Genomic DNA, 19,389 nt, shown 5'->3' with positions numbered 1-19,389 from the left:
TTTGTGTGTGGTTTGCTAGGACATAAACAGGCTGATTAATAAGATAGTTAAGACAAGTGCAGCGGAGAGTTCCTCCGGTATTAGTTCAGATTCTAAGCCTCTTTTTGTGCCGCCAAAGCCAGTTGTATGCTCATTGTGTAAAAAATCGGGCTACAAAGTAGAAAGTTGTTTTACCAAACAAAAATCCAAATCGCGCAATAAAAATAACGTAAATTGTTGCAATGAAATTCAAATTACCAACAGCAATGATGTTATTATTGCAGTATTCAACGCGTGCCAATTGATATTTGATACATAGTGGTTTTTCTATTTCACTTATTTCATCATCCTTGCTGAAACATTTTATTTGTACGCGTAAACCAGCGTTTCGCGTGTTGAAAGGTTTGGGAAGTCAGGAAATTGAAAGTACTTCCTATATTACTTTACCTATTGAATTCGATGACATATCTCTTGAAGTAGATATGTTTGTAGTAGCTTCCGAGTTCATGAACGCGCCAGTGATCATTGGCACGGATGTCCTTAATAGAGCTGGCTATTTCATCAATTTAAAAAGATGATCAAGAAAGATCATCTTTTTAAATTGATGAAATAGCCAGCTTTTTGTCGGAAATTGAATATTTGGATCGAACCATTAGCGAAGGTCAGGTGCGGATGCGTAGGGAAAAATTCAAAGCGCAAACGGATGCTGTTGAACCGCAAAATGTGAAACAGGTCCGCCAGTTTATGGCCTAACCAGAAAGCAGCGTGTATCGCGGTGTTAACACGCAAAGGGGTTAAATTCGATTGGGGAACAGAACAGCAAGCGACTCGACTTGGCTATTGAGGTACATACGGATGCAAGTTCGGTCAGTTATGGGGCTGTTCTTTTGCAAGTACACTATGGGGTGGTTGTGGTGGTCTAAGCGAGTGGTTGCTTATAACAGCAGGTAGTCACAGCCTTACAGCAGACATTACCTTGCGGGCACGTTTCACTATAGTCGCAGACTGCACAAATAAAACTTACCCAGCGTAAGAAAGGTTTGCTCCCCAGTGTGACTCGCTGTTTCATCGATTCGCGCTCGCTCGCGCGATCGATTTGCGCACAGTCTAAAAACCATTGAACTGGGCACAGATTACACAGGTTTTCAACGAAGAGACCTAAATTCTCATCCAGTAACTGAATGATGGTCTATTAGAAGCGAATCGATACGTTTTTAAAAACCAACTTTTTGCACTAAACTCTTTGACCTTGTACTAAACTCTTTGGTTTTTGTGAAGAAACAAGGGTAGTCAACGGGAAAGCTGGACTCCGGCATGCGTGGCCCGTACAGTGTGTCGAAGATCCTGCCACATGGGCGTTACAAATTGCAACTCCTGGCTGGCTCCTACAGGCAGCGGAGTACATGATCCCATGGCGTGGAGAGTGGACTTCTGAGTTGTGTGCTGCTTACTTTGATGGTGAGTTGTATGTTCACCTGTTGTTTTCTTAAGGGAATCGTCACAGGTGTGTCCTCAGAAACAGCGAACGTCGAGCTACGTCGTGATTAAGTTATGCCAACGTCGTGCCTACGACTTAATCGTGAGCTCTGCAGCTCTTAGCAATTTTTTGTTAGCTATGCTGTTTTTTTATGCACGGGATCGTGGGGAGCACAGAAACTTGGAGGCCTATACCCAGCAGTGGGTGAAGTCAGGCTGTATATGATGATGATGATGAGTCTGTTTTCAAAAAATTTGAACCAATGCAAAAGCTTGAGCACTCTGTTTTCATTTCCACTTGCAGGCAGAAAGCGAGAATTCACGTCTTGCTGCTACCACAGGAAGCGGCTGAGTCCCTAATGGAGACTGAGACCCCACAGCCAGGAGTCTCAGGATCGTCTGCTGCCTAGCTCGTCTGCCTTCACAACATCTAAAGAGTCCACGCCCTTACTATCTATGCCGATCCTTGACTAAAAAGACCACTAAGAGTGGCTAAAGCTCTCTAAAGCACGGTCACGGACTCTTATCAGAAGAGGCTTGTAAAAAATAAGAATACTATCTTTTCAGCGTGGCTATAAAAGCAGACGCGCAGGGTAGGACGGGTTCATCGCGTTGCCAACGGTCGCCACGTTTCATTGTCTGAGCCTCCGTACTTATTTACCGATTCTCGCATAATTGATAATTGTTAATTGCTAAGAAAGTTGTTTTTGGTTTCGTAATTTATAAAAATACATTAGTGTATAATTGTTACTGCATTTACTTTAAAAAAAAATACTGTCGCTCAAAATTGTCAAAAAGAGATTATTACACTACGCTATAATAGCCTATTAAATCTGACTAATGACATCAGACGCTCACCACGAGAAAAAAGGACCCTAAGCAGACGCTCAGAGAGGTGAAAACACGTTGCCCGCCGTGTGCAGTGTACAGTCGTGCGGAACCGAATGCGCTAGGGTTGTACAAGGATTGTAATGTAAATGAAAGACGTCAGACTTTGAACTAAGTAATTATTATAATTTAGTGTATACATAATTAATAAAGTAATTTGAAATTAACATTATTCATTTAGTAAAACGATGGGAGGACGACGACGAATACCGAAGCGACATGTACTTACAACTCTCCAAGTTTTGAAAGTTTAATAGCAATAATTCTCGCTAACGGTGAAGAAAAACATCGTAATGAAACGTGCACGTCGAAGAAGGTTCTGAGTCCTTGAAAACCGTGCGATGTCCCCAACCCGCATTGGGCCAGCGTGGTGGAATACAGCTCATAAACTCTTACAAAACGTCCCGTACGACCATTCACATCTGAGTGCAACACCCTCTGAGCGCTTGTACCGACATCGACACACTCACTTATCGCGTAACCTTGAGCCAGTAACGGAGCCCTGAATAAACTACCTGTGCATGGTATTATACAAGTAACTTTATTTAATACAGTATACTCTTGTCATTTTCAGATTGACTGATTAGATCAACTAATGGATTTGAGCCTAAAACAAATAGCCGCCATTGAGTTTCTGGTAAAAGTAGGTTTATTTTTAAATATGCGCAGATTTGACATCCATCTTTTCACCTGATGGAGAGTGACGATGAAGTGGACTATGGAGCATGCACACCAAATAATGCCTACTCACTCTTGTTTTGAAAGGCCTAAGTCATGCCGTTCAGGGAACAAGTCTGCAGGCGGGGAATTCTACTCCATCGCCATTCCCCTTGTAAATGTGGAAGCGGAACGCTTCGTGCAAATCCTTGGAATATCCATAACATAGGGGAGAAACTCCAGCTTAAGTCTGGTTCCCCAATGATGGAAAGGTGAAGGCGGAATTAAATCGTGCAACTCCCTCGCACACTCTCCGTGATATATCCTGTAGAATAATCAGGCAACTTTACGGCGGTATTCAAGGCTCTGCAGCGTTCTCTACAAAATCCGAGTCGATTATAAGCTTCCCAGAACGCTTTACAACTGAATCCAAGGCAATGGTACACCTCAGGAAATTCTTCAATCGCTTGAAGAATGTTTATTTGAATGCTGTAATGCGTTTATAATACCATGCATAGATAGTTTAATAGCTTTGAAAGACGTAAAAGTAAGAGCGATGAAGGCGTTACTTTTTTACTGTGAAGTGAAGTTGGACAAGTGAGGTTATTGAACTCATGGAACTGGCGACGTGGTTAAGAGGACATATTGTTGGTTTCTTTATAGGTACTGGTGGGTTCCATCTACTTGCACCAACTATATACAGCTTTTAGGACCGTTCATTTCCTCAAATCCCTAGGGTCGATATATTCGTATTCAGGCTGATTGGCGTTTCGGGGCGGCAAACTGGGGACAACACTCTCATATCGGGGCAGCGGTCGGTTGTTCGCAGCCAGCGCGTGCGCATCTTCCCATTTCAAAACAGGTGCAGTTGCGTAGCTGTAGACTGGCTCTAGCTGTAATCGAAAAATAATTATAGATTTAATTTCACATAACAATAAATACAATAAACGTGCTTAGTTGGCGTGATGTGCTCAGTCCGCCATTTTGGCTTCGTATGTTATATGGTCGTGTAATTTTATTTATTGCCACTTTGGAGCGCAATAATTATAGTCGCATCCATGACCGTGTTTTTTGTCATCGTGTCTTATCATAGTCATATCTTATTTTATTTAATTTTAATAAATTTTCCATTTTCTGTTGATCTTAAAACAGTTTTTGTTGTAAGAAACGAAAGTAAACCGTATATTGGTGCAATATGGTAGCGTATATCGCTATTTCGATGTTTGTTGTTTTTTTTCACGCTACTGATCCGTAATCTCGCAATTTTATCGACACTCATCTTTCAGCTATTGCCGTTAGGTGGAAGCACATTGAACGAAATCTCAAAATAGAATCAAAACGTCGTAACTTGCATTTACAGGTATTGAGCTTTCAACGATAAAGTTTAAATTATGTCCAGAATTTGTTGCATCTTTTTAAATAGAAACTACTACCAATCATTATCAAGATTGAATATTGTTTAACATTATGATGGTGTGAGTTTAACATTATGACGGCCTCCATGATGGCTTGCACACCGGTTTTCATGGTGTCGCCATCTTTGAGGTACCGTCGTTGTTTCCGATTTCCGTAACACAAGTGCTTTACCTACTTACTTTGGGATCAGAGCAACGAATGTGACGTTGTCCAATATAGTAATATAATATATGTAATAGTTTTGGCAACAGCGGTAGTGACAACAATCGAGGCTTAAGGTTGTTTCTGCCGTGTTTACTTTCATAGCATTCTTCTTCTTCTTAGAGTGCCTCTTCAATGCTGAAGGTTGGCCGTCAGCTTCCTGTATCCGTCTCTATCAGTAGCCAATCGAAACAGTTGTTCGACGGAGGCAATGCCGGTCCACTCCCGGATGTTCCGCAGCCACGTTTTCTTTCTTCGTCCAGCGCGTTTCTTTCCCTGCACTTTGCCCATCATTATTAGCAGTAGCAGCGTGTATTTATTGCTCCTGATCACGTGACCAAGATGCTCTATTTTGCGCCTTTTGATAGATGGCATCCTTTTCCGTGACATATGAACACGCCGAATCACGGTTTCGTTCGTGACCCTCTGTGTCCAACCAATGCGCAACATGCGACGGTAGTACCACATCTAATTTCATAGCATACAAACTGGTAAATAGTGTAACGGTCCGTCTGATAACACTGGTTATTGTTTGATAGACATCAATTGGCGGCAGTGATACATAAAATCTGAAGTCACTTGGTCTGTCATTGGGCTGGCTCTTCAAATCCTTCCTCTTCTTTCCACCCGAGACGCAGCTGTGTTTTTTTGTGTCGTCATAGCTCCTAAACGTTCGAAATGAACGGGCGGGCTCGTGCGTGCGTGCATGCGTGTGTGTATTTTTGTTTGTGTTCGATTCCCGGACCGGGATAAATATTTGTATAGCCTACATTTATTTCTCTCGTGAGTTTGGGTGTAATTTGTGGTTGTCTATGTATGTGTTCCCTAGTGCGGGGCCATGTTGAGTGTGTGCGTTGTGCGTTATTTCACCAGCACCCTTTGAAACCAGAACACAGTAATGCTCACATTACTGTTTGATGGTAGAAATAGCTAAGGTGGGAATACTCCTGGACGAACTCTTTCACTAGAAGCTCTACAGTACAGAGTCAACCGCTCAAAGTCAAGCTGGACACTTATATCGTGATAGTAGCAGCAGAGCTCTTTGTGAAAAAGTTCATCAAGGGTAGGGTACCGTACTATTTCTACTGCCAATCTACTGATTAAATCAATGCTCATATTACTATATGAGCATTGCTACTGCCTTTCTCTTCCAGGGTAAGTTAACTTTATAACACACTCGTATATACAATTACAATCAGGCGCACGACTTGTTATACTCCGTCCAACCCCCGGACCTAGGATCTGTCCAACTATTTATTTAACGTTTGACAGCTCGAATTCTAATCAATTAGTGATGTCGTAATGATTATTTTTATAACAATCGATTTTATTTATGAAGAAATGTAAATCGTAAATGTGAGAGGGTTCAAAAAAGAAGATATTGTCTGATTGGGATCTTGATGTAGCGTTTGACAATTTGTGCATTCAAGAATTAATGTTAGTGATGAATCCCGTTCATATGAAGAAGAATCCGACAATCCGTTATAAGAAACAATAAAAAAAATATTACAATTATTTATAATTTATTTCATTTCATTGTAATTTATTAGACAGGTATACCAACATTTATCAACTTGAATAATCTTCGTTACATAATCTGTTGGCTCGATAAATATCGGAGCTAAAGAGCTCGTCGCTTCACTCAATTTAAAAAAATAAAATAGTCCAGGAATTATTGCATTTTTGTCTACGGTTGTATTTCAATAATTACGCAACTTCGGAGGCATGCATACGTCAAAAGTTAAATAAACGGTTGGACGGAGTACAGTTTCGTCACTTGACATTATAAAAAAGCTATTGCTGCGGACCTGGACGTACGTGTGTGTTAACAATCTTTTGAAAATACCACAAGATGACGATTTAACTGTCAACTACCAAACTAAATACTTACACTAACGTCATTGTTATCGTTAACATTCGGAGTAACATTGCGTTTCCTTTGTATTATGTACGTCAAAATAGCTATAACGATGAGCAAGATAATAAATATAGCCACTCCCACACAGATCCAAGCTACGGGTAAGGGTGAATCTGAAAACAAAACGTTGTCATTATGTTAGACGCCATTGGTTTTTGGGCCTTGATTTTGTGGCACGTACTGAGCGGCAGTATATTCCCATCACATTCCAGGCCCAATTAAGCTTGGCAGGTTTTTGCCTACGTCAGCTATACGAATTTTAGAACGTAAGTAGTGTGTAAAAAGATTACAAAATGAAACAGGTCTTTTTTACCTGTTGGTTCTGTTTTTGCCAGAGGTCCAGCAGTAGTATTGATAACTGGTTTTACTGAAGTGACGTCGGCAACTGTAATTTTTATTATGATATTAAGTGACGGGATAGATATCCGCTTCGTGACAGCCATTTTGTGTAGCAGCTTGTGTGTGGCAGTACATTCCCACGCTTCGGGGGTATATGACAGATATGGTCAGTCCGCTATACAAATTGTTGTGTGTAAAAAATATTACAAAATAAAAAAAAACGGCTAAAAAGTTGTTGAAAGCCAAATACAAAGATCCGACAAAACAATCACAGAAAGATTTGTGAGGTATGCTGGTTCGTTCCGTGGCTTAGTTGGCATAACGTCTGGCACGGTTTGCTGGAAGACGTCGGTTCGAATCCGGCCGGATCGAAATAATTTTTTCTAAGTGTTTCGATCTTTGTATTAATAATTATAACAAACTAGTGGAATAATTTCCCAAAAAATAATTGAATATCGTTTCAATACAAATTTAAAATAAAACAAGTTATTTTTACCTGTTGGTTCTGTTTTTGCCAGAGGTCCAGCAGTAGTATTGATAACTGGTTCTACAGAAATGTCGTCGGCAGCTGTAATTTTTATTCTTATATTAAGTGACGCGATAAATACCCGCGTCGGCGACGGAGTATCTCGTGGCACCTACTGAACGGCAGTACATTCCTACGCTTCAGGGGTATATGGCACATATAGTCAGTCGGCTATAAAAATATTACAAAATAAAACAAGTTATTTTTACCTGTTGGTTCTGTTTTTGCCAGAGGTCCAGGAGTAGTAGTACTGTTATCTGGTTTTACTGAAACGACATCGTCAAATGTAGTTTTTTGAAATTCTTTTTATGATAGTAAGTGAGACACGTAAGTGTAAGTGAGAGATTACGAGTTTACTTTTTGAGTAGTTGTAAAAATGTCATTAAACTTCTCATCTCCTCCTTAAAATCATTTAATTGGTCCCTCAGCAAGTCATTCGGTTGGATATCCTTATTCTGTTGGCGCCAGGTTATAATGTTCCGAGGTGTCTTGTCATCAATGCATAACTCATCCAGTTGTGTTTGCTGGTCACACTGCTGGCGGAGGATTCCATGACCAGTAGGAGATGAATTTTTGCCTCCTTCAGATATACAAATCGACATGTCAAAGTCAGATTGCGATTTTTTTCCATATTGTACTAGGAGTACAGAAGCCACCAACAGTTTGCTACAAGCTGCGTAATCGCTTGCACATGGGTGGAGACAGTCTTAAGAAGCACAACCACAATTTACTATTGAAAGCACTACACACACATCGATCCGAGAACTGGTCACTGGTAACTCCTAGACACTTATTAATTTCTAATTTCACTTCGGATTTAATTTACAAATTTAAATTTAAACATTTTTAGAATGAAATATCAACAGAGCTGTAAAACGTCTACACCTTGCGGCGGTCCGGGTGTAAGAGGAAAAGGTATACAACTTCTGTGTACTTGGATGACAAAAATTCTAGGTAGTGACCCGTTTAGCTCTTAGATGTTTAAATTAGATATAGTAGTGTTAAATGTAATCAAATGTATATTTACAAAGAGCAACCCCTAGAGTTTCTTGCTCATTCTTCTCAGGGGAGTCTGCCTTACGAATGAGCAGTAGAGTTGAATCAGTATGACGATTTCAAGTGTAATATAAATATAAATATAAATAAATATAAATGCTTACCTATGAAATAAAGATTATTTGACTTTAATTCTATATTCAGATATGTCGACACATTTCACGAAACTCCGTTAGTTGTTGAGAGACTCACCTATTAAAAGCACCGTTAAGTAGTTTGAGTCGGTTACATGTAAGTCACTATCATCATAAAGGCCACACGTAACTGTCATTTCCCGATCTGCTCTTGTTTTATCGGTGACAATTGTTACACTCTTGATTCCAAGGGCTTCTTTATTTGGAATTATATTCGCTGGTAATGGAAACCAAATGACTGACTCTTCTGAAAACATAAAATAGCACAACATGAATAATATAGGTAGAATGGGCTGCGAAATTTAGAAGATTTCAAGCATTACTATATATCCATTATGAACAATTTTCATTAGGGGATACCACCATCATTTAGTAGCAGTAGAGTTCCTTGTGAAAGAGTTCAGGGAAGTCCTACCACGAAACCTAATTCTTCCACCAAGCAGTAATGTGGTCATCACTGCGTTTCAGTTTGAGTAATCTCGTACAGGTCCATGGGACTTGTTAACTTTATGGACCTCACAGTGTGACACGGACTGTCCGTGCGCGGACGAGCCGGCGAAGTCTATTGCGGATGAATTTATTTATTTTTTGTTTTATTAATAACGCACATACTCAACATAGCCCCGCACTAGGGAAACCCTGTGTCGCGAGTGCCATGGACACACACATAGACAACCACAAATTACATCCAAACTCACGAGAGAAATAATTGTAGGCCATACAACTATTTCTCCCGGCCCGGGAATCGATCCTGGGACCTCTGCGTGGTAGTCCGGCATGGTAACCGTTCGGCTACGGAGGCAGTTAAATTGTCGTTGAGTTCCTCGCGGATCCTGATCAGGCGTGGTACAGTTATGGATAAAAATTTGAAAGCGGCCATTGCCGCCTATTTACTAAGTTAAAAACGGCGCCACGTTAAAAGAAGGTTTAATGTGCACCCAATCGTGGCAAAAAGACTTTTTAAAGGAGAATTTGTATCTCTGTTTACGGAGTTTCAGGAAGATGAATTTAAAATTATTTTTGCAATAATCGTCGCGGAGATCCCACAGACGGGGTCGAAGTCGTACCTCTTGAATTACCCTCTCGGTTTCAATTGACGCAGCCATGACGACGGCAGTGTGACGGTGTGACCTCCTTTCACCGTCATCTCACCTCTTTGTATCGCCTCTCTCCGCTTGTATCCTATCATTTTTTTTTTATTTTACATGTATTTAAATTTTAAATTTGAATTGTTCCATCTTCCTTCGCTTGCTCGACCACCACAACAGTCGGAGCTGTTCCAAATTCCATTTACTAAAATCTTATTTTTGATTCTTTACCAAGTTACAATACAAAACATATAATACAACAGTTAGAAGCCATAAACCCGGATGTAATGGTGCCGCCATTGAAACCCTGGCTATTACACAAATATAAAGATTTGTACAGACGCTTTCTGGCGCTTTCTGGCGCTTTTCAGCAGTACCTCACAACCGCTACGCGCGACCAATCGCCGTGCACTGAATTACTACGTAAGCAACAGTGCGTTCCTCGGACGGTTTGCGACCGCGTCGCACTGAATGTGTATAGGTATAATACATTTTACCATCCACAACTGACGTCCGCGTAGGTAATCCACGTCGCACTGTGAAGGCCCTAAGTCTAAAGGCGGATCTACACGTGCGCGCGTTACACCATCATTGCGCATCACGCATCTCGAACGGTAATGGATGTGTTAATCATAGCGCGTGGGTTAAGGATTCCGCAGCATCCTCAGAAAACTCAGTTTATATACTCGAGAGCAGATTGAGACTAGACTCATAAATGTATATGAGCCTGAGATTACTCTCGGAGACAAGTCGTACCTGGTCGCCGAGACTACATGTGTCGCAAGTGGACATGTTCATTCGTGCACTTGAGATCTAGTCTCCAGACTTCCGTCAATGCCAGAGGAGCTGAGAAGACTCTGAATCAGCGTGTGTTATTTAGCGTGTATTTGACTTTTTTCAAAGTTAGTACATTATTTTCTTGTGTTTAATTTTGTATCTTCCTCGACAATGTGATGTTTTACTAAGTCTAAAAGCAGTTCAAACTCCACTACAGACATCCGAAAAACATTTTTAAACTGCTGTGCATTGAACCGGTTCTAAAGTCAAGTCGACGATCCACCAATTACCTTATTACCCATTTTTTTTCCTATCTTCCGATTTTATGCACTCTTATAAAAAAAGGCCTGACGTATATCCATTTTGAAAAATAAAAATGCATAGGTATACGTGCGATTAAGCTACACAGCAGACTGCGTATTGACTCTCTAGTGGACAAAGCATTGAGTCTCTCATACCAATCTCGAGACCGCAAGTGATCTGAAGTTGGCAACATCCTGAGACCAATCTCGCGATTTTCTCTCGACATTTTGTCTCAAGTGGACACTTAGCATGACAAACTTTAATTAAGGTTTAGAACCGTGCGTGATTTTATTAATTAATTGCAGAATTGCAACATTGATTTATGTAGTTGTTAGCCATTGAGTATATAACCAGAAATAGAGACGAAATAAGGGCCATCTAACCCTGGGAACTCATCAGGCAAATGGGCCTTACATCAATTTTAAATATCAACTCTCGTTTCCGCTGAAATCTCAAATTAGAAAACTGAAATAGTACAGCGCCAACAACTGACCTGTATGTACGTCTCCGTATATTCCAAAAGTATTCTGTATTTATTTTAATAAAAATAATATCTCTAACAATGGCTAATCCATTCGATGGTGTGGAAAAAACAGCACAACATCTAATTACAAAACAAACGGAATCGCATTTCATCGATAATTAAGTACTAAATATGTAATTTTGCAATTTTCGTCTATTATAGCAAAGCTCAAGTTAAACTGATCAATTGTTTCGAATTCGGACTGGCCAATCGGAGCGCAGTTGCCACAGAATAGTTTTCAAACAAATTAAATGACATTTTGTCTCTATTTCTAGTTATTTCTCTATTGTTAGTACTTATTTATTACTTTTAAGTCGCGCACGTGCATGTCGCGAGCTGAATACACGCAATTCAGGCGCATGCATATGTCGTTAAGCTATCGTCAGTCAGGTTGCGTTACACGTGTAATGTAGCATTTTCCCGAGAGGCAGCCGGGACAAGCTCACTATCGCTTACCTACAGGAATTGTCCAAGGTTTTCTCCACTTCTCCTCCGGTCACTCGCCTTAAGCTGTTAATTCATATTATTCAGAAGACTATAAGCAGAGCCTTCGTTTCATGTATAAGTATTGTGTAAAAAAAACTCACCGGTTTTATAGAAGCATCGTACGCTATAGTTTTCTGGTATGGGTGTGTTAAAAACACATTCAAGTTTTAATTTGTTATTCGGACTTGGGAGTAAATTACGAAGCCGCAATTCTGCAAAAAAAAAACATTGACATAATGATCCAGACTTTAGACCATCGTGGTTGTTCATTAAATAATCACTCATAAATTCGATAAAGTTGCCAGGCAACCAATGGTAGCAAGGTGAAAAGAACATTTTTTGTCATTGTGCTCTCGCTTTATATTGCTATTCTCGCATAAAGATCTTGCGCTTTATGTCGCTCTCACTTTATATTGCTATTCTCGCATAAAGATCTCTCGCTCTATGTCGCTCTCGCTGTATATTGCTATTGTCGCTTAGCGATCTCGCGCTTTATGTGGCTCTCGCTTTATATTGCTATTCTCGCATAGAGATCTCACCATTTATGTCGCTCTCGCTTTATACTGCTATAGAGATCTCGCGCTTTATGTGGCTCTCGCTTTATATTGCTATTCTCGCATAAAGATCTGTCGCTTTATGTCGCTCTCGCTTTATATTGCTATTGTCGCATAGAGATCTCGCGCTTTATGTGGCTCTCGCTTTATATTGCTATTCTCGCATAAAGATTTCGCGCTTTATGTCGCTCTCGCTTTATATTGCTATTCTCGCATAAAGATCTAGCGCTTTATGTCGCTCTCGCTTTATATTGTTATTCTTTTTCAATCAATCAATGTATTTATTCGTCATCATAGGTCATAACATGATAGGGCGTACAGTCTTATTTAGCACAACTATCATGCACCTCTTACAGGCATACGAAAATTTATGTCCAATCTAATCTTAATTTACGAAATATTAAATTATATCAACTAATAAATCTATACAATGTCAAAACAAATTTCAAATTAAGTATATTATGTAATATTCAATTATAAGCACATAGACTATAATTCACACTATATTGTCATTCAAATATTCCTCAACCGTGGAATTTGTGAGCATTTTTTAATCAATAGCCTTGACAAATCCCTCCTGAACATATCCAAGTATAGGATTTTTAACCTTTGTGGCAGTTTGTTCTAGAGGTTAGGTACCAAGTTAAGGGCGCTTTTTTTCTTAAGAGCTGTTTTACAAGAGATGGTGTCAGTGGTGAATATTTGAAGATTTCTAGGTCTTTTCCCTGTAAAGTTCGGGGTTAGATTTTAGAAATGTACATGATTCCAGTATGTACAAACTTGGGAACGTTAGCACTTTTAACCTTTTAAAGAATGGTCGACAGCTGTCATTAGATCGAAGGCCTCAAATAGATCGTACACATCGCTTTTAAGCTCGTAAAACGATTTCCCTATACGAAGCGCTTCCCCAGAAAATTACTCCGTACCAATATTACAACTATGACGATTGTTGGTTTTGGAAAGTCTGTAGAGAGCAAATGAGAATTTATACAATTTATTACACACGTGTATAGAGTGACTCTCCCAAAACATATTACTGTCGATGTGTAGTCCTAGAAATTTATGCACTTTGACTTTTTCTATGTAGTGGTGGTTATAGCTTATGATAAAATTTGGTGTCGCTTTTCTTTGGCTGAACTGCATTATTTTGATTTTACTTAAATTAAATTCTTGTCTATTGAGAGTCATCCATTTAATTATGTCAATTAGAGATTTATTAATATTATATTCATAGTCATAGTTATTCTTACAGTCTATCATTACCGTGCAGTTATTAGCAAAAAGAATCATTGGATTTGTACCATATCATTTCGTGATATGTCATTTATGTAGCACAAAAATAGTAGAGGCCCCAACACACATCCCTGAGGCACTCCGCGCTCTACTTTTCTCCATCCTGACACGTATTTTTCTTCAACCCTTGTCAAAACCTTTACCTGTTTTAGTTCGATTCGTTATTTTCTATTAGTCAAATATGATAAAATTAGATTTTGAGTATTACCTCTAATTCCATAATGAAAATTTTTTTTCATATTAATATGCTGTGCTCTACGTTATCGAAGACTTAAGTCATATCCATATTTATAGCACAAATATGAATACCTGCGTCTAAATTCTTCGTAACAGGTTTAACCAAATCAAATTGCTGAATTTATACTCGTTTTTACGAAACCCTTTTGTTCCATTGTAAGAATGAATAGAGTCTGTTGTATATTGCTTTTTCGAAGATTTTGGTTATAACAGGTAGAAGAGCACTGGACGACAATTTTTGATATCCTCTCTATCTCCCTTTTTATGTATGGGCTTCACTATAGCTGTTTTCAGCTTCGCCAGGTAAGTACCCGTTGATAAGCTTAAATTAATAATATGACTCAGTGGAACTGAAATTGACTGGGCTACATATTTTAATACCTTGGTGCTTATGCCATCAAGACCCACGCTCAATGTATTTCTAAGGGAGGTTATTATTCGTTCTATTTCGTGTGGGGAAGCTGGAGTCAGAAAAACTGAATTTAAATTACTAGTTATACGACCGTGGTGTGTGGTGTCTATCTTACTGTCATTCCTGTTTGTTTCATCGACAAAATAGTTCGTTAAAAGTTGTATATATGTATATTTTTAGAAAGATTGGTGACTGAATTTTCATAGGTACAATTTTTTTGAGTCCTTTTGACTGGGAATATGTATTACATTTTCTAATTGTGATAGGACTTGTTTTATTCCGTTCCTCTTTAATCTTCCTGTATATTCGGAAAACATAGTACTTACGTTATTATTAGTATATTATATTACGATATTAAGGTACTGCCCAGTTTGAATCAAAGTAATAATCATAACTTTTTGTAGACATGGCATAGTTTAACAACTTATTAAATGCTTCTACTCTACTGTTATATAAATATTTACCTATTTTATATAAGGGAGCAATTAAAATAATGTTAGTTGAACACGATACTTGTTTTAAATTTTTATTCAATTGATATTTAATTATTTTTGTGAAATTACTCCTAGTTTGTTATAATTATTAATACAAAGATAAAACACTCAGAATAAATTCCTTCTATCTGCCTGAATTCGCATCGACGCGACGTCTTCTAGCAAACCGTGCCAGAGCCTATGGCACCTAAGCTACGGAACGAACCAAACATATATGTCTTAAACATATTGTCAAAAATTTGATGTACTAAGTACATTCTGCTTTTCCTTCATTTTCGTCTCTTCCAACGCCAGTAAACTGACCAGAACTCGAATAAGTCTGTATTTAATACTGACTTAATCTGTCCTCAAACGCACGCCCGTCAATAGGCTCTAGATTATTCGCGTCTAACTCGCTTCTTCTGGACAAGGTCAGAAGGTCAGTGCGAGTCGTAATATCATTAATAATTTCAGGGTCTTACCATAGTTATATTGCGGACATATCTCACTAAAAGCAATCAACAACACAAAAATGACAATTAAAAACCTTCCCATTTTAAAATTGTATCCTTGTGACACAAAATAATAATATTTCGTTTACGTTGACTTACAGGATGACCGTAACGTGACGACTAACTGCTTTGTTAATTATGATTTAGGTTTCCGTTACAAATTAATACAATGGGGTTACGTGACCGATTTTTATTACCAAACCAATATTGTAAATGTGAAAATAACTTTTTTTTTATAGTTGTAAATAAGTGCGCATTTGACCTTCATCTCACCTGATGGTAAGCGATGATGAGGCCGACGATGTAGCATGTACACTTAAACAGTGCCTATTCACTCTCACTTTAAAAAGGCCCAAGTTATAGCGTTCGGGGAACAAGTCTGCAGTCAGGGAATTCCACTCATTTGCCGTTTGCCATATAAATGTGGAAGCGAAACGCTTTTGTGCGAATCTTTGGAAAGTCCACAACATAGGCGTGACACCCCAATCTACATCTAGTCTGCGATGATAGAAAGGGTAGGGTGGAATTAAATCGTACAATTCCCTCGCACACTCTCCGTGATGGTTAACTATCAGAAGTACGAAATGACATTTTCCAGAAATAACTTTTGCTCGAATTTTTATAACCTCGAAAGTAATTTTGAGAGAAAAATGTTTCTTCTTTTAAACCTTTTTTTTGTAAATCCGAGGAAATCTTACAGATACCCCGGCCCCGCGGGGGCAGAGCCGAGGTTATGTGAGTCTGGAATGCACCCTGAAGGGGACCAGCCCGACTGCACTAAAGTGCGTGTGTTTAAACGGAGTGTTCCTCCTCTCCGCTGTAGGTGGGGGTACGCTATTGCCTCGTCCGCGCCCCCACCAGGGGCGTGCCGCGCCATGCGCAGCCCCTCCCCGAGAAGGGAGACACATCGGTCCCCCGACTCCGAGTGTCAGGCTCGCCGAACACCACACGAGCCTTCCATCCCGGGCCCCTCTATCTGGGAAACGAACTCCACCGAGTCCGCTAACCAGGGGCCATAACAGCATCCACTCAACAACTTAACCTAACCTAACCGAACCGAACCTAATCGTGTCTTTGCGATAAACATCCAACATATTCTGAAAAAAATTACAGTTTCTTTATAATTCGGTTTTCGGTGTTACGAAAATTCGAACAAACGTTAATAAAAAATAAATTCGAGTTTGTGGTAGGTTACCCTCTGTGGTATATCTGTAGAATACCACGTTGTTCATATTTTTGTAACGAATATAATTAAGCAGGTACGGAACCCTTGCAATGTATAATACCAATAATACAAAAATTGTTAACATATACTTATTTGTTTATTGGAATCATCTAAGAGAAGGAAGGATAATTATACTAAAATTACAATATATTGTTTGTTTCGCAGTCCGACATAGGTACGAGTTTCCTCAAAGTAGAAGGTTTTTAGACACAACTTATGACGAGGTATGTAGTAAGCTGCCAGGGTCTTAATTCTGCTGATTTTAAATAATCTCCGTTGTTTATCGATGTCAATGGCAGGATGCTACTACTTAATAGTTACTACGTAACAGATATATCACTCTCATACAAAATCGAAAATACCTACGCTATAATAGCTTACTAAATCTCTACTGACACCAGGCGCTCACTACGAGGAAAAAAACGTTGCCCGCCGTGTGCAGTCGTGCGGAGCCGAATGCTCATAAATAAAAGACTTGTATGAGCGCTTGTGCCGACGTCGGTATACTCAGCGGTAGGCACTTATCACATAACCATGAGCGAGTGAGCTGTAAGGCACGCTCACTTCCCGATGCCGAAATATAGTTTTTCTCCAATTCCTAATAACCTAATTACAATGACCAAACCCAACTTCCCACGGTTATTCCTGCCTCTTTCCCGTGAAGCGCGTCTTGACTCTCTACACAAATTCTATTTTCTTGTCCCTTCTTTTTTACCTCTCACCTTTCTGGGCCGTGTACAACACACAGCTCTTCGCGTCGACGTTTGGGCGCTACACGTCATTTAATCTTCTTTCGTTGTGTCACGAGTGTGCAAACTTACGAAATCTATTAAAGTTCCCTGGGCTGGCAACGAGGGTTAAAACGTGTGCCGGGTCGAACGCCGCTCGCTCCAGGCTGTTGAGCAAGGTGTTCCTCGGTTCTGTGTACAGCTTGCATTCCCACAATACGTGGTCGCGACTCTTGCTGGGCTCTCCGCACGGACACGACGTAGAGTCGCACAGCGTCATACGACGCAGCAGTGCTCTGAAGCAGCCGTGTCCGGTGAGCAATTGCGATACCACATAATTCGGTACAACCCATGTAGAGGACAGTCGGACGGAAATATCGGGGAAGAAGCTGTGCAGCTCTTGACCGTTTCGCACGATGTCCATTGTACCGGCCAAAGACCAACAACATCTCTTCTGACTTCCCCTTTTTCTCAATAATATATAATAATAATAGTTATAATTAAATTTTTATTGAATTGATATTCAATTATTTTTTGTGAAATTACTCCACTAGTTTGTTATAATTATTAATACAAAGATCGAACACTCAGAAAAAACACTCAGAAAAAATTCCTTCGATCCGGTCGGATTCGAACCAACGTCTTCTTGCATACCGTACCGTAGCGTACCGTAGAATAGCGACATCTCTCGCCAGGACTGGTAGCTGTAAAGGTACTAACTGGGTGATAAATCTGTAATAGATTTCTCATAGATGGCGCTACGACTAAAAAGTCGTTGAAAGACCAAGTACAAAGACACGACGCAAGCACATAGAAAAATTCGTGAGGTCCGTTGGTTCATTCCGTGGCTTAGTTGGTATAGAGTCTGGCACGGTATGCAAGAAGACGTCGGTTCGAATCCGACCGGATCGAAGGAATTTTTTCTGAGTGTTCGATCTTTGTATTAATAATTATAATATTAATTGGAAAATAAATGTGAAAAAAGGTGAATTTTGAGCGAGAAAATCCAAAAAAGCAAAATCATTTACAATATTTATATCAAACATCGATCGAGACAATCTGCAAAGGCTAAACGGGTCACGGATTTTTGTCATCCAGGTGCGAAAAAGCTGTATAAAAAATTGTTAGTATAAAGTTTTAGTTTCACTATAGTTTTAAATCTCTTTGAATGGCAAATCTTGAATATCAACCGGAATCTTATTAATGAAGCTTATATTATGCATTGTTCCTTGAATGAATGCGTGACTTTGTGAAGACGGCTATCAAGGATAACCAGTTTATATTTATTCGTCGTATTAATGTTATATCTGTCATTATTTTTCATAAAGAAGTTATTATTCTTCTTAACCTAAATTACATTTTCATAAATGTACTGTACCAAACTAAATGAACCAGTGTCTTAGGAGGTCGCACCTTCTTAGTCAATATTTTAACTAAAGAACTATTTAACAAGCAATATGGGATATGGTCACAACGTTTTCACATTTTTTTAACATGACATTCACAACGTAATCGTGAAAATGTAAGATTTATTGTCAGAGGCGCTTCAACAACGAAACTTAAAAGAATGTACTTATTCTTGTGTAAATAACACAATAATATGTACTTTGTTTCATTTATAAGAGCAAACAAATAACGGAGAAAGACAAAAATCTAAATGAAGGCGTATACAAAAAAAAAAAACATAAAGAATTTGTTTAGGAAATGAAACTATTTTTCCGGATTTAAATCGCGTATATTTGTTTTTTCAAACAAACCGACGTTTCGGGCCTTCTAGAGGTCCCATGGTAGGTAGTACAGTCATCAACCAGTTATGTCTAATATTATATGATATTAGATGTCTAATATTATATGATATTAGATGAGAAACGGAGTACTCGAAATTCCGTTGACTCCATCTTCAAAAAATATTCGACTTCACCTAACTTTTTTATTAAATTTTTTTTCTCGCTAATTTTAAAAATGGAACGTCCGTTGTTTGTTAAGGAGTTCTACATTAAGAAATAAAAATAAATTCTGAAAAATGTTTTAATTTATTCTTAAAATCATGTATTTATCAAACCGCCTTGTATTTTTAATAAAAAAAATACTATTATTTTTAACATTAATTAAATTTTCATAAATGTACTGTACATTTCTTAAAATTTTGACGCTGTGTGTGCGTTGGCAAGGCGCTGATGCTCGAAAG

At 39.0% G+C, this 19,389-nt stretch overlaps 1 protein-coding gene across 1 annotated transcript; it reads right to left on the bottom strand.

Annotated features, from left to right (window-relative positions):
- Positions 1-2,312: 2,312 nt before the first annotated feature.
- Positions 2,313-17,625, bottom strand: LOC113232137. The gene is made up of 8 exons (XM_026466773.1): positions 17,295-17,625; positions 11,869-11,979; positions 8,649-8,837; positions 7,610-7,666; positions 7,371-7,442; positions 6,849-6,920; positions 6,509-6,648; positions 2,313-3,893 (listed from the first exon to the last, which is right to left on the bottom strand). The coding sequence occupies exons 1-8, from the start codon at positions 17,623-17,625 to the stop codon at positions 3,717-3,719; spliced, it is 1,149 nt and encodes a 382-aa protein (XP_026322558.1). The 3' UTR covers positions 2,313-3,716.
- Between the last annotated feature and the right edge of the window lie 1,764 nt (positions 17,626-19,389).

Source organism: Hyposmocoma kahamanoa, unplaced genomic scaffold (assembly GCF_003589595.1).
Source record: "Hyposmocoma kahamanoa isolate Upper Pololo Valley unplaced genomic scaffold, ASM358959v1 67, whole genome shotgun sequence".
NCBI lineage: Eukaryota > Metazoa > Arthropoda > Insecta > Lepidoptera > Cosmopterigidae > Hyposmocoma > Hyposmocoma kahamanoa.
This window is presented reverse-complemented; position numbering and strand designations above follow the sequence as displayed.

Excerpts from the sequence above, each read along its gene's own strand:
- LOC113232137 (XM_026466773.1), bottom strand. The coding sequence starts at position 17,625 with ATGGACATCGTGCGAAACGGTCAAGAGCTGCACAGCTTCTTCCCCGAT. Across the intron at positions 7,667-8,648 it reads CTTAACGGTGCTTTTAATAG|TAAAACCAGATAACAGTACT; the intron begins GTGAGTCTCTCA and ends ATGTCGTTTCAG. Across the intron at positions 6,921-7,370 it reads GGCAAAAACAGAACCAACAG|TTGCCGACGTCACTTCAGTA; the intron begins GTAAAAATAACT and ends TAAAAATTACAG.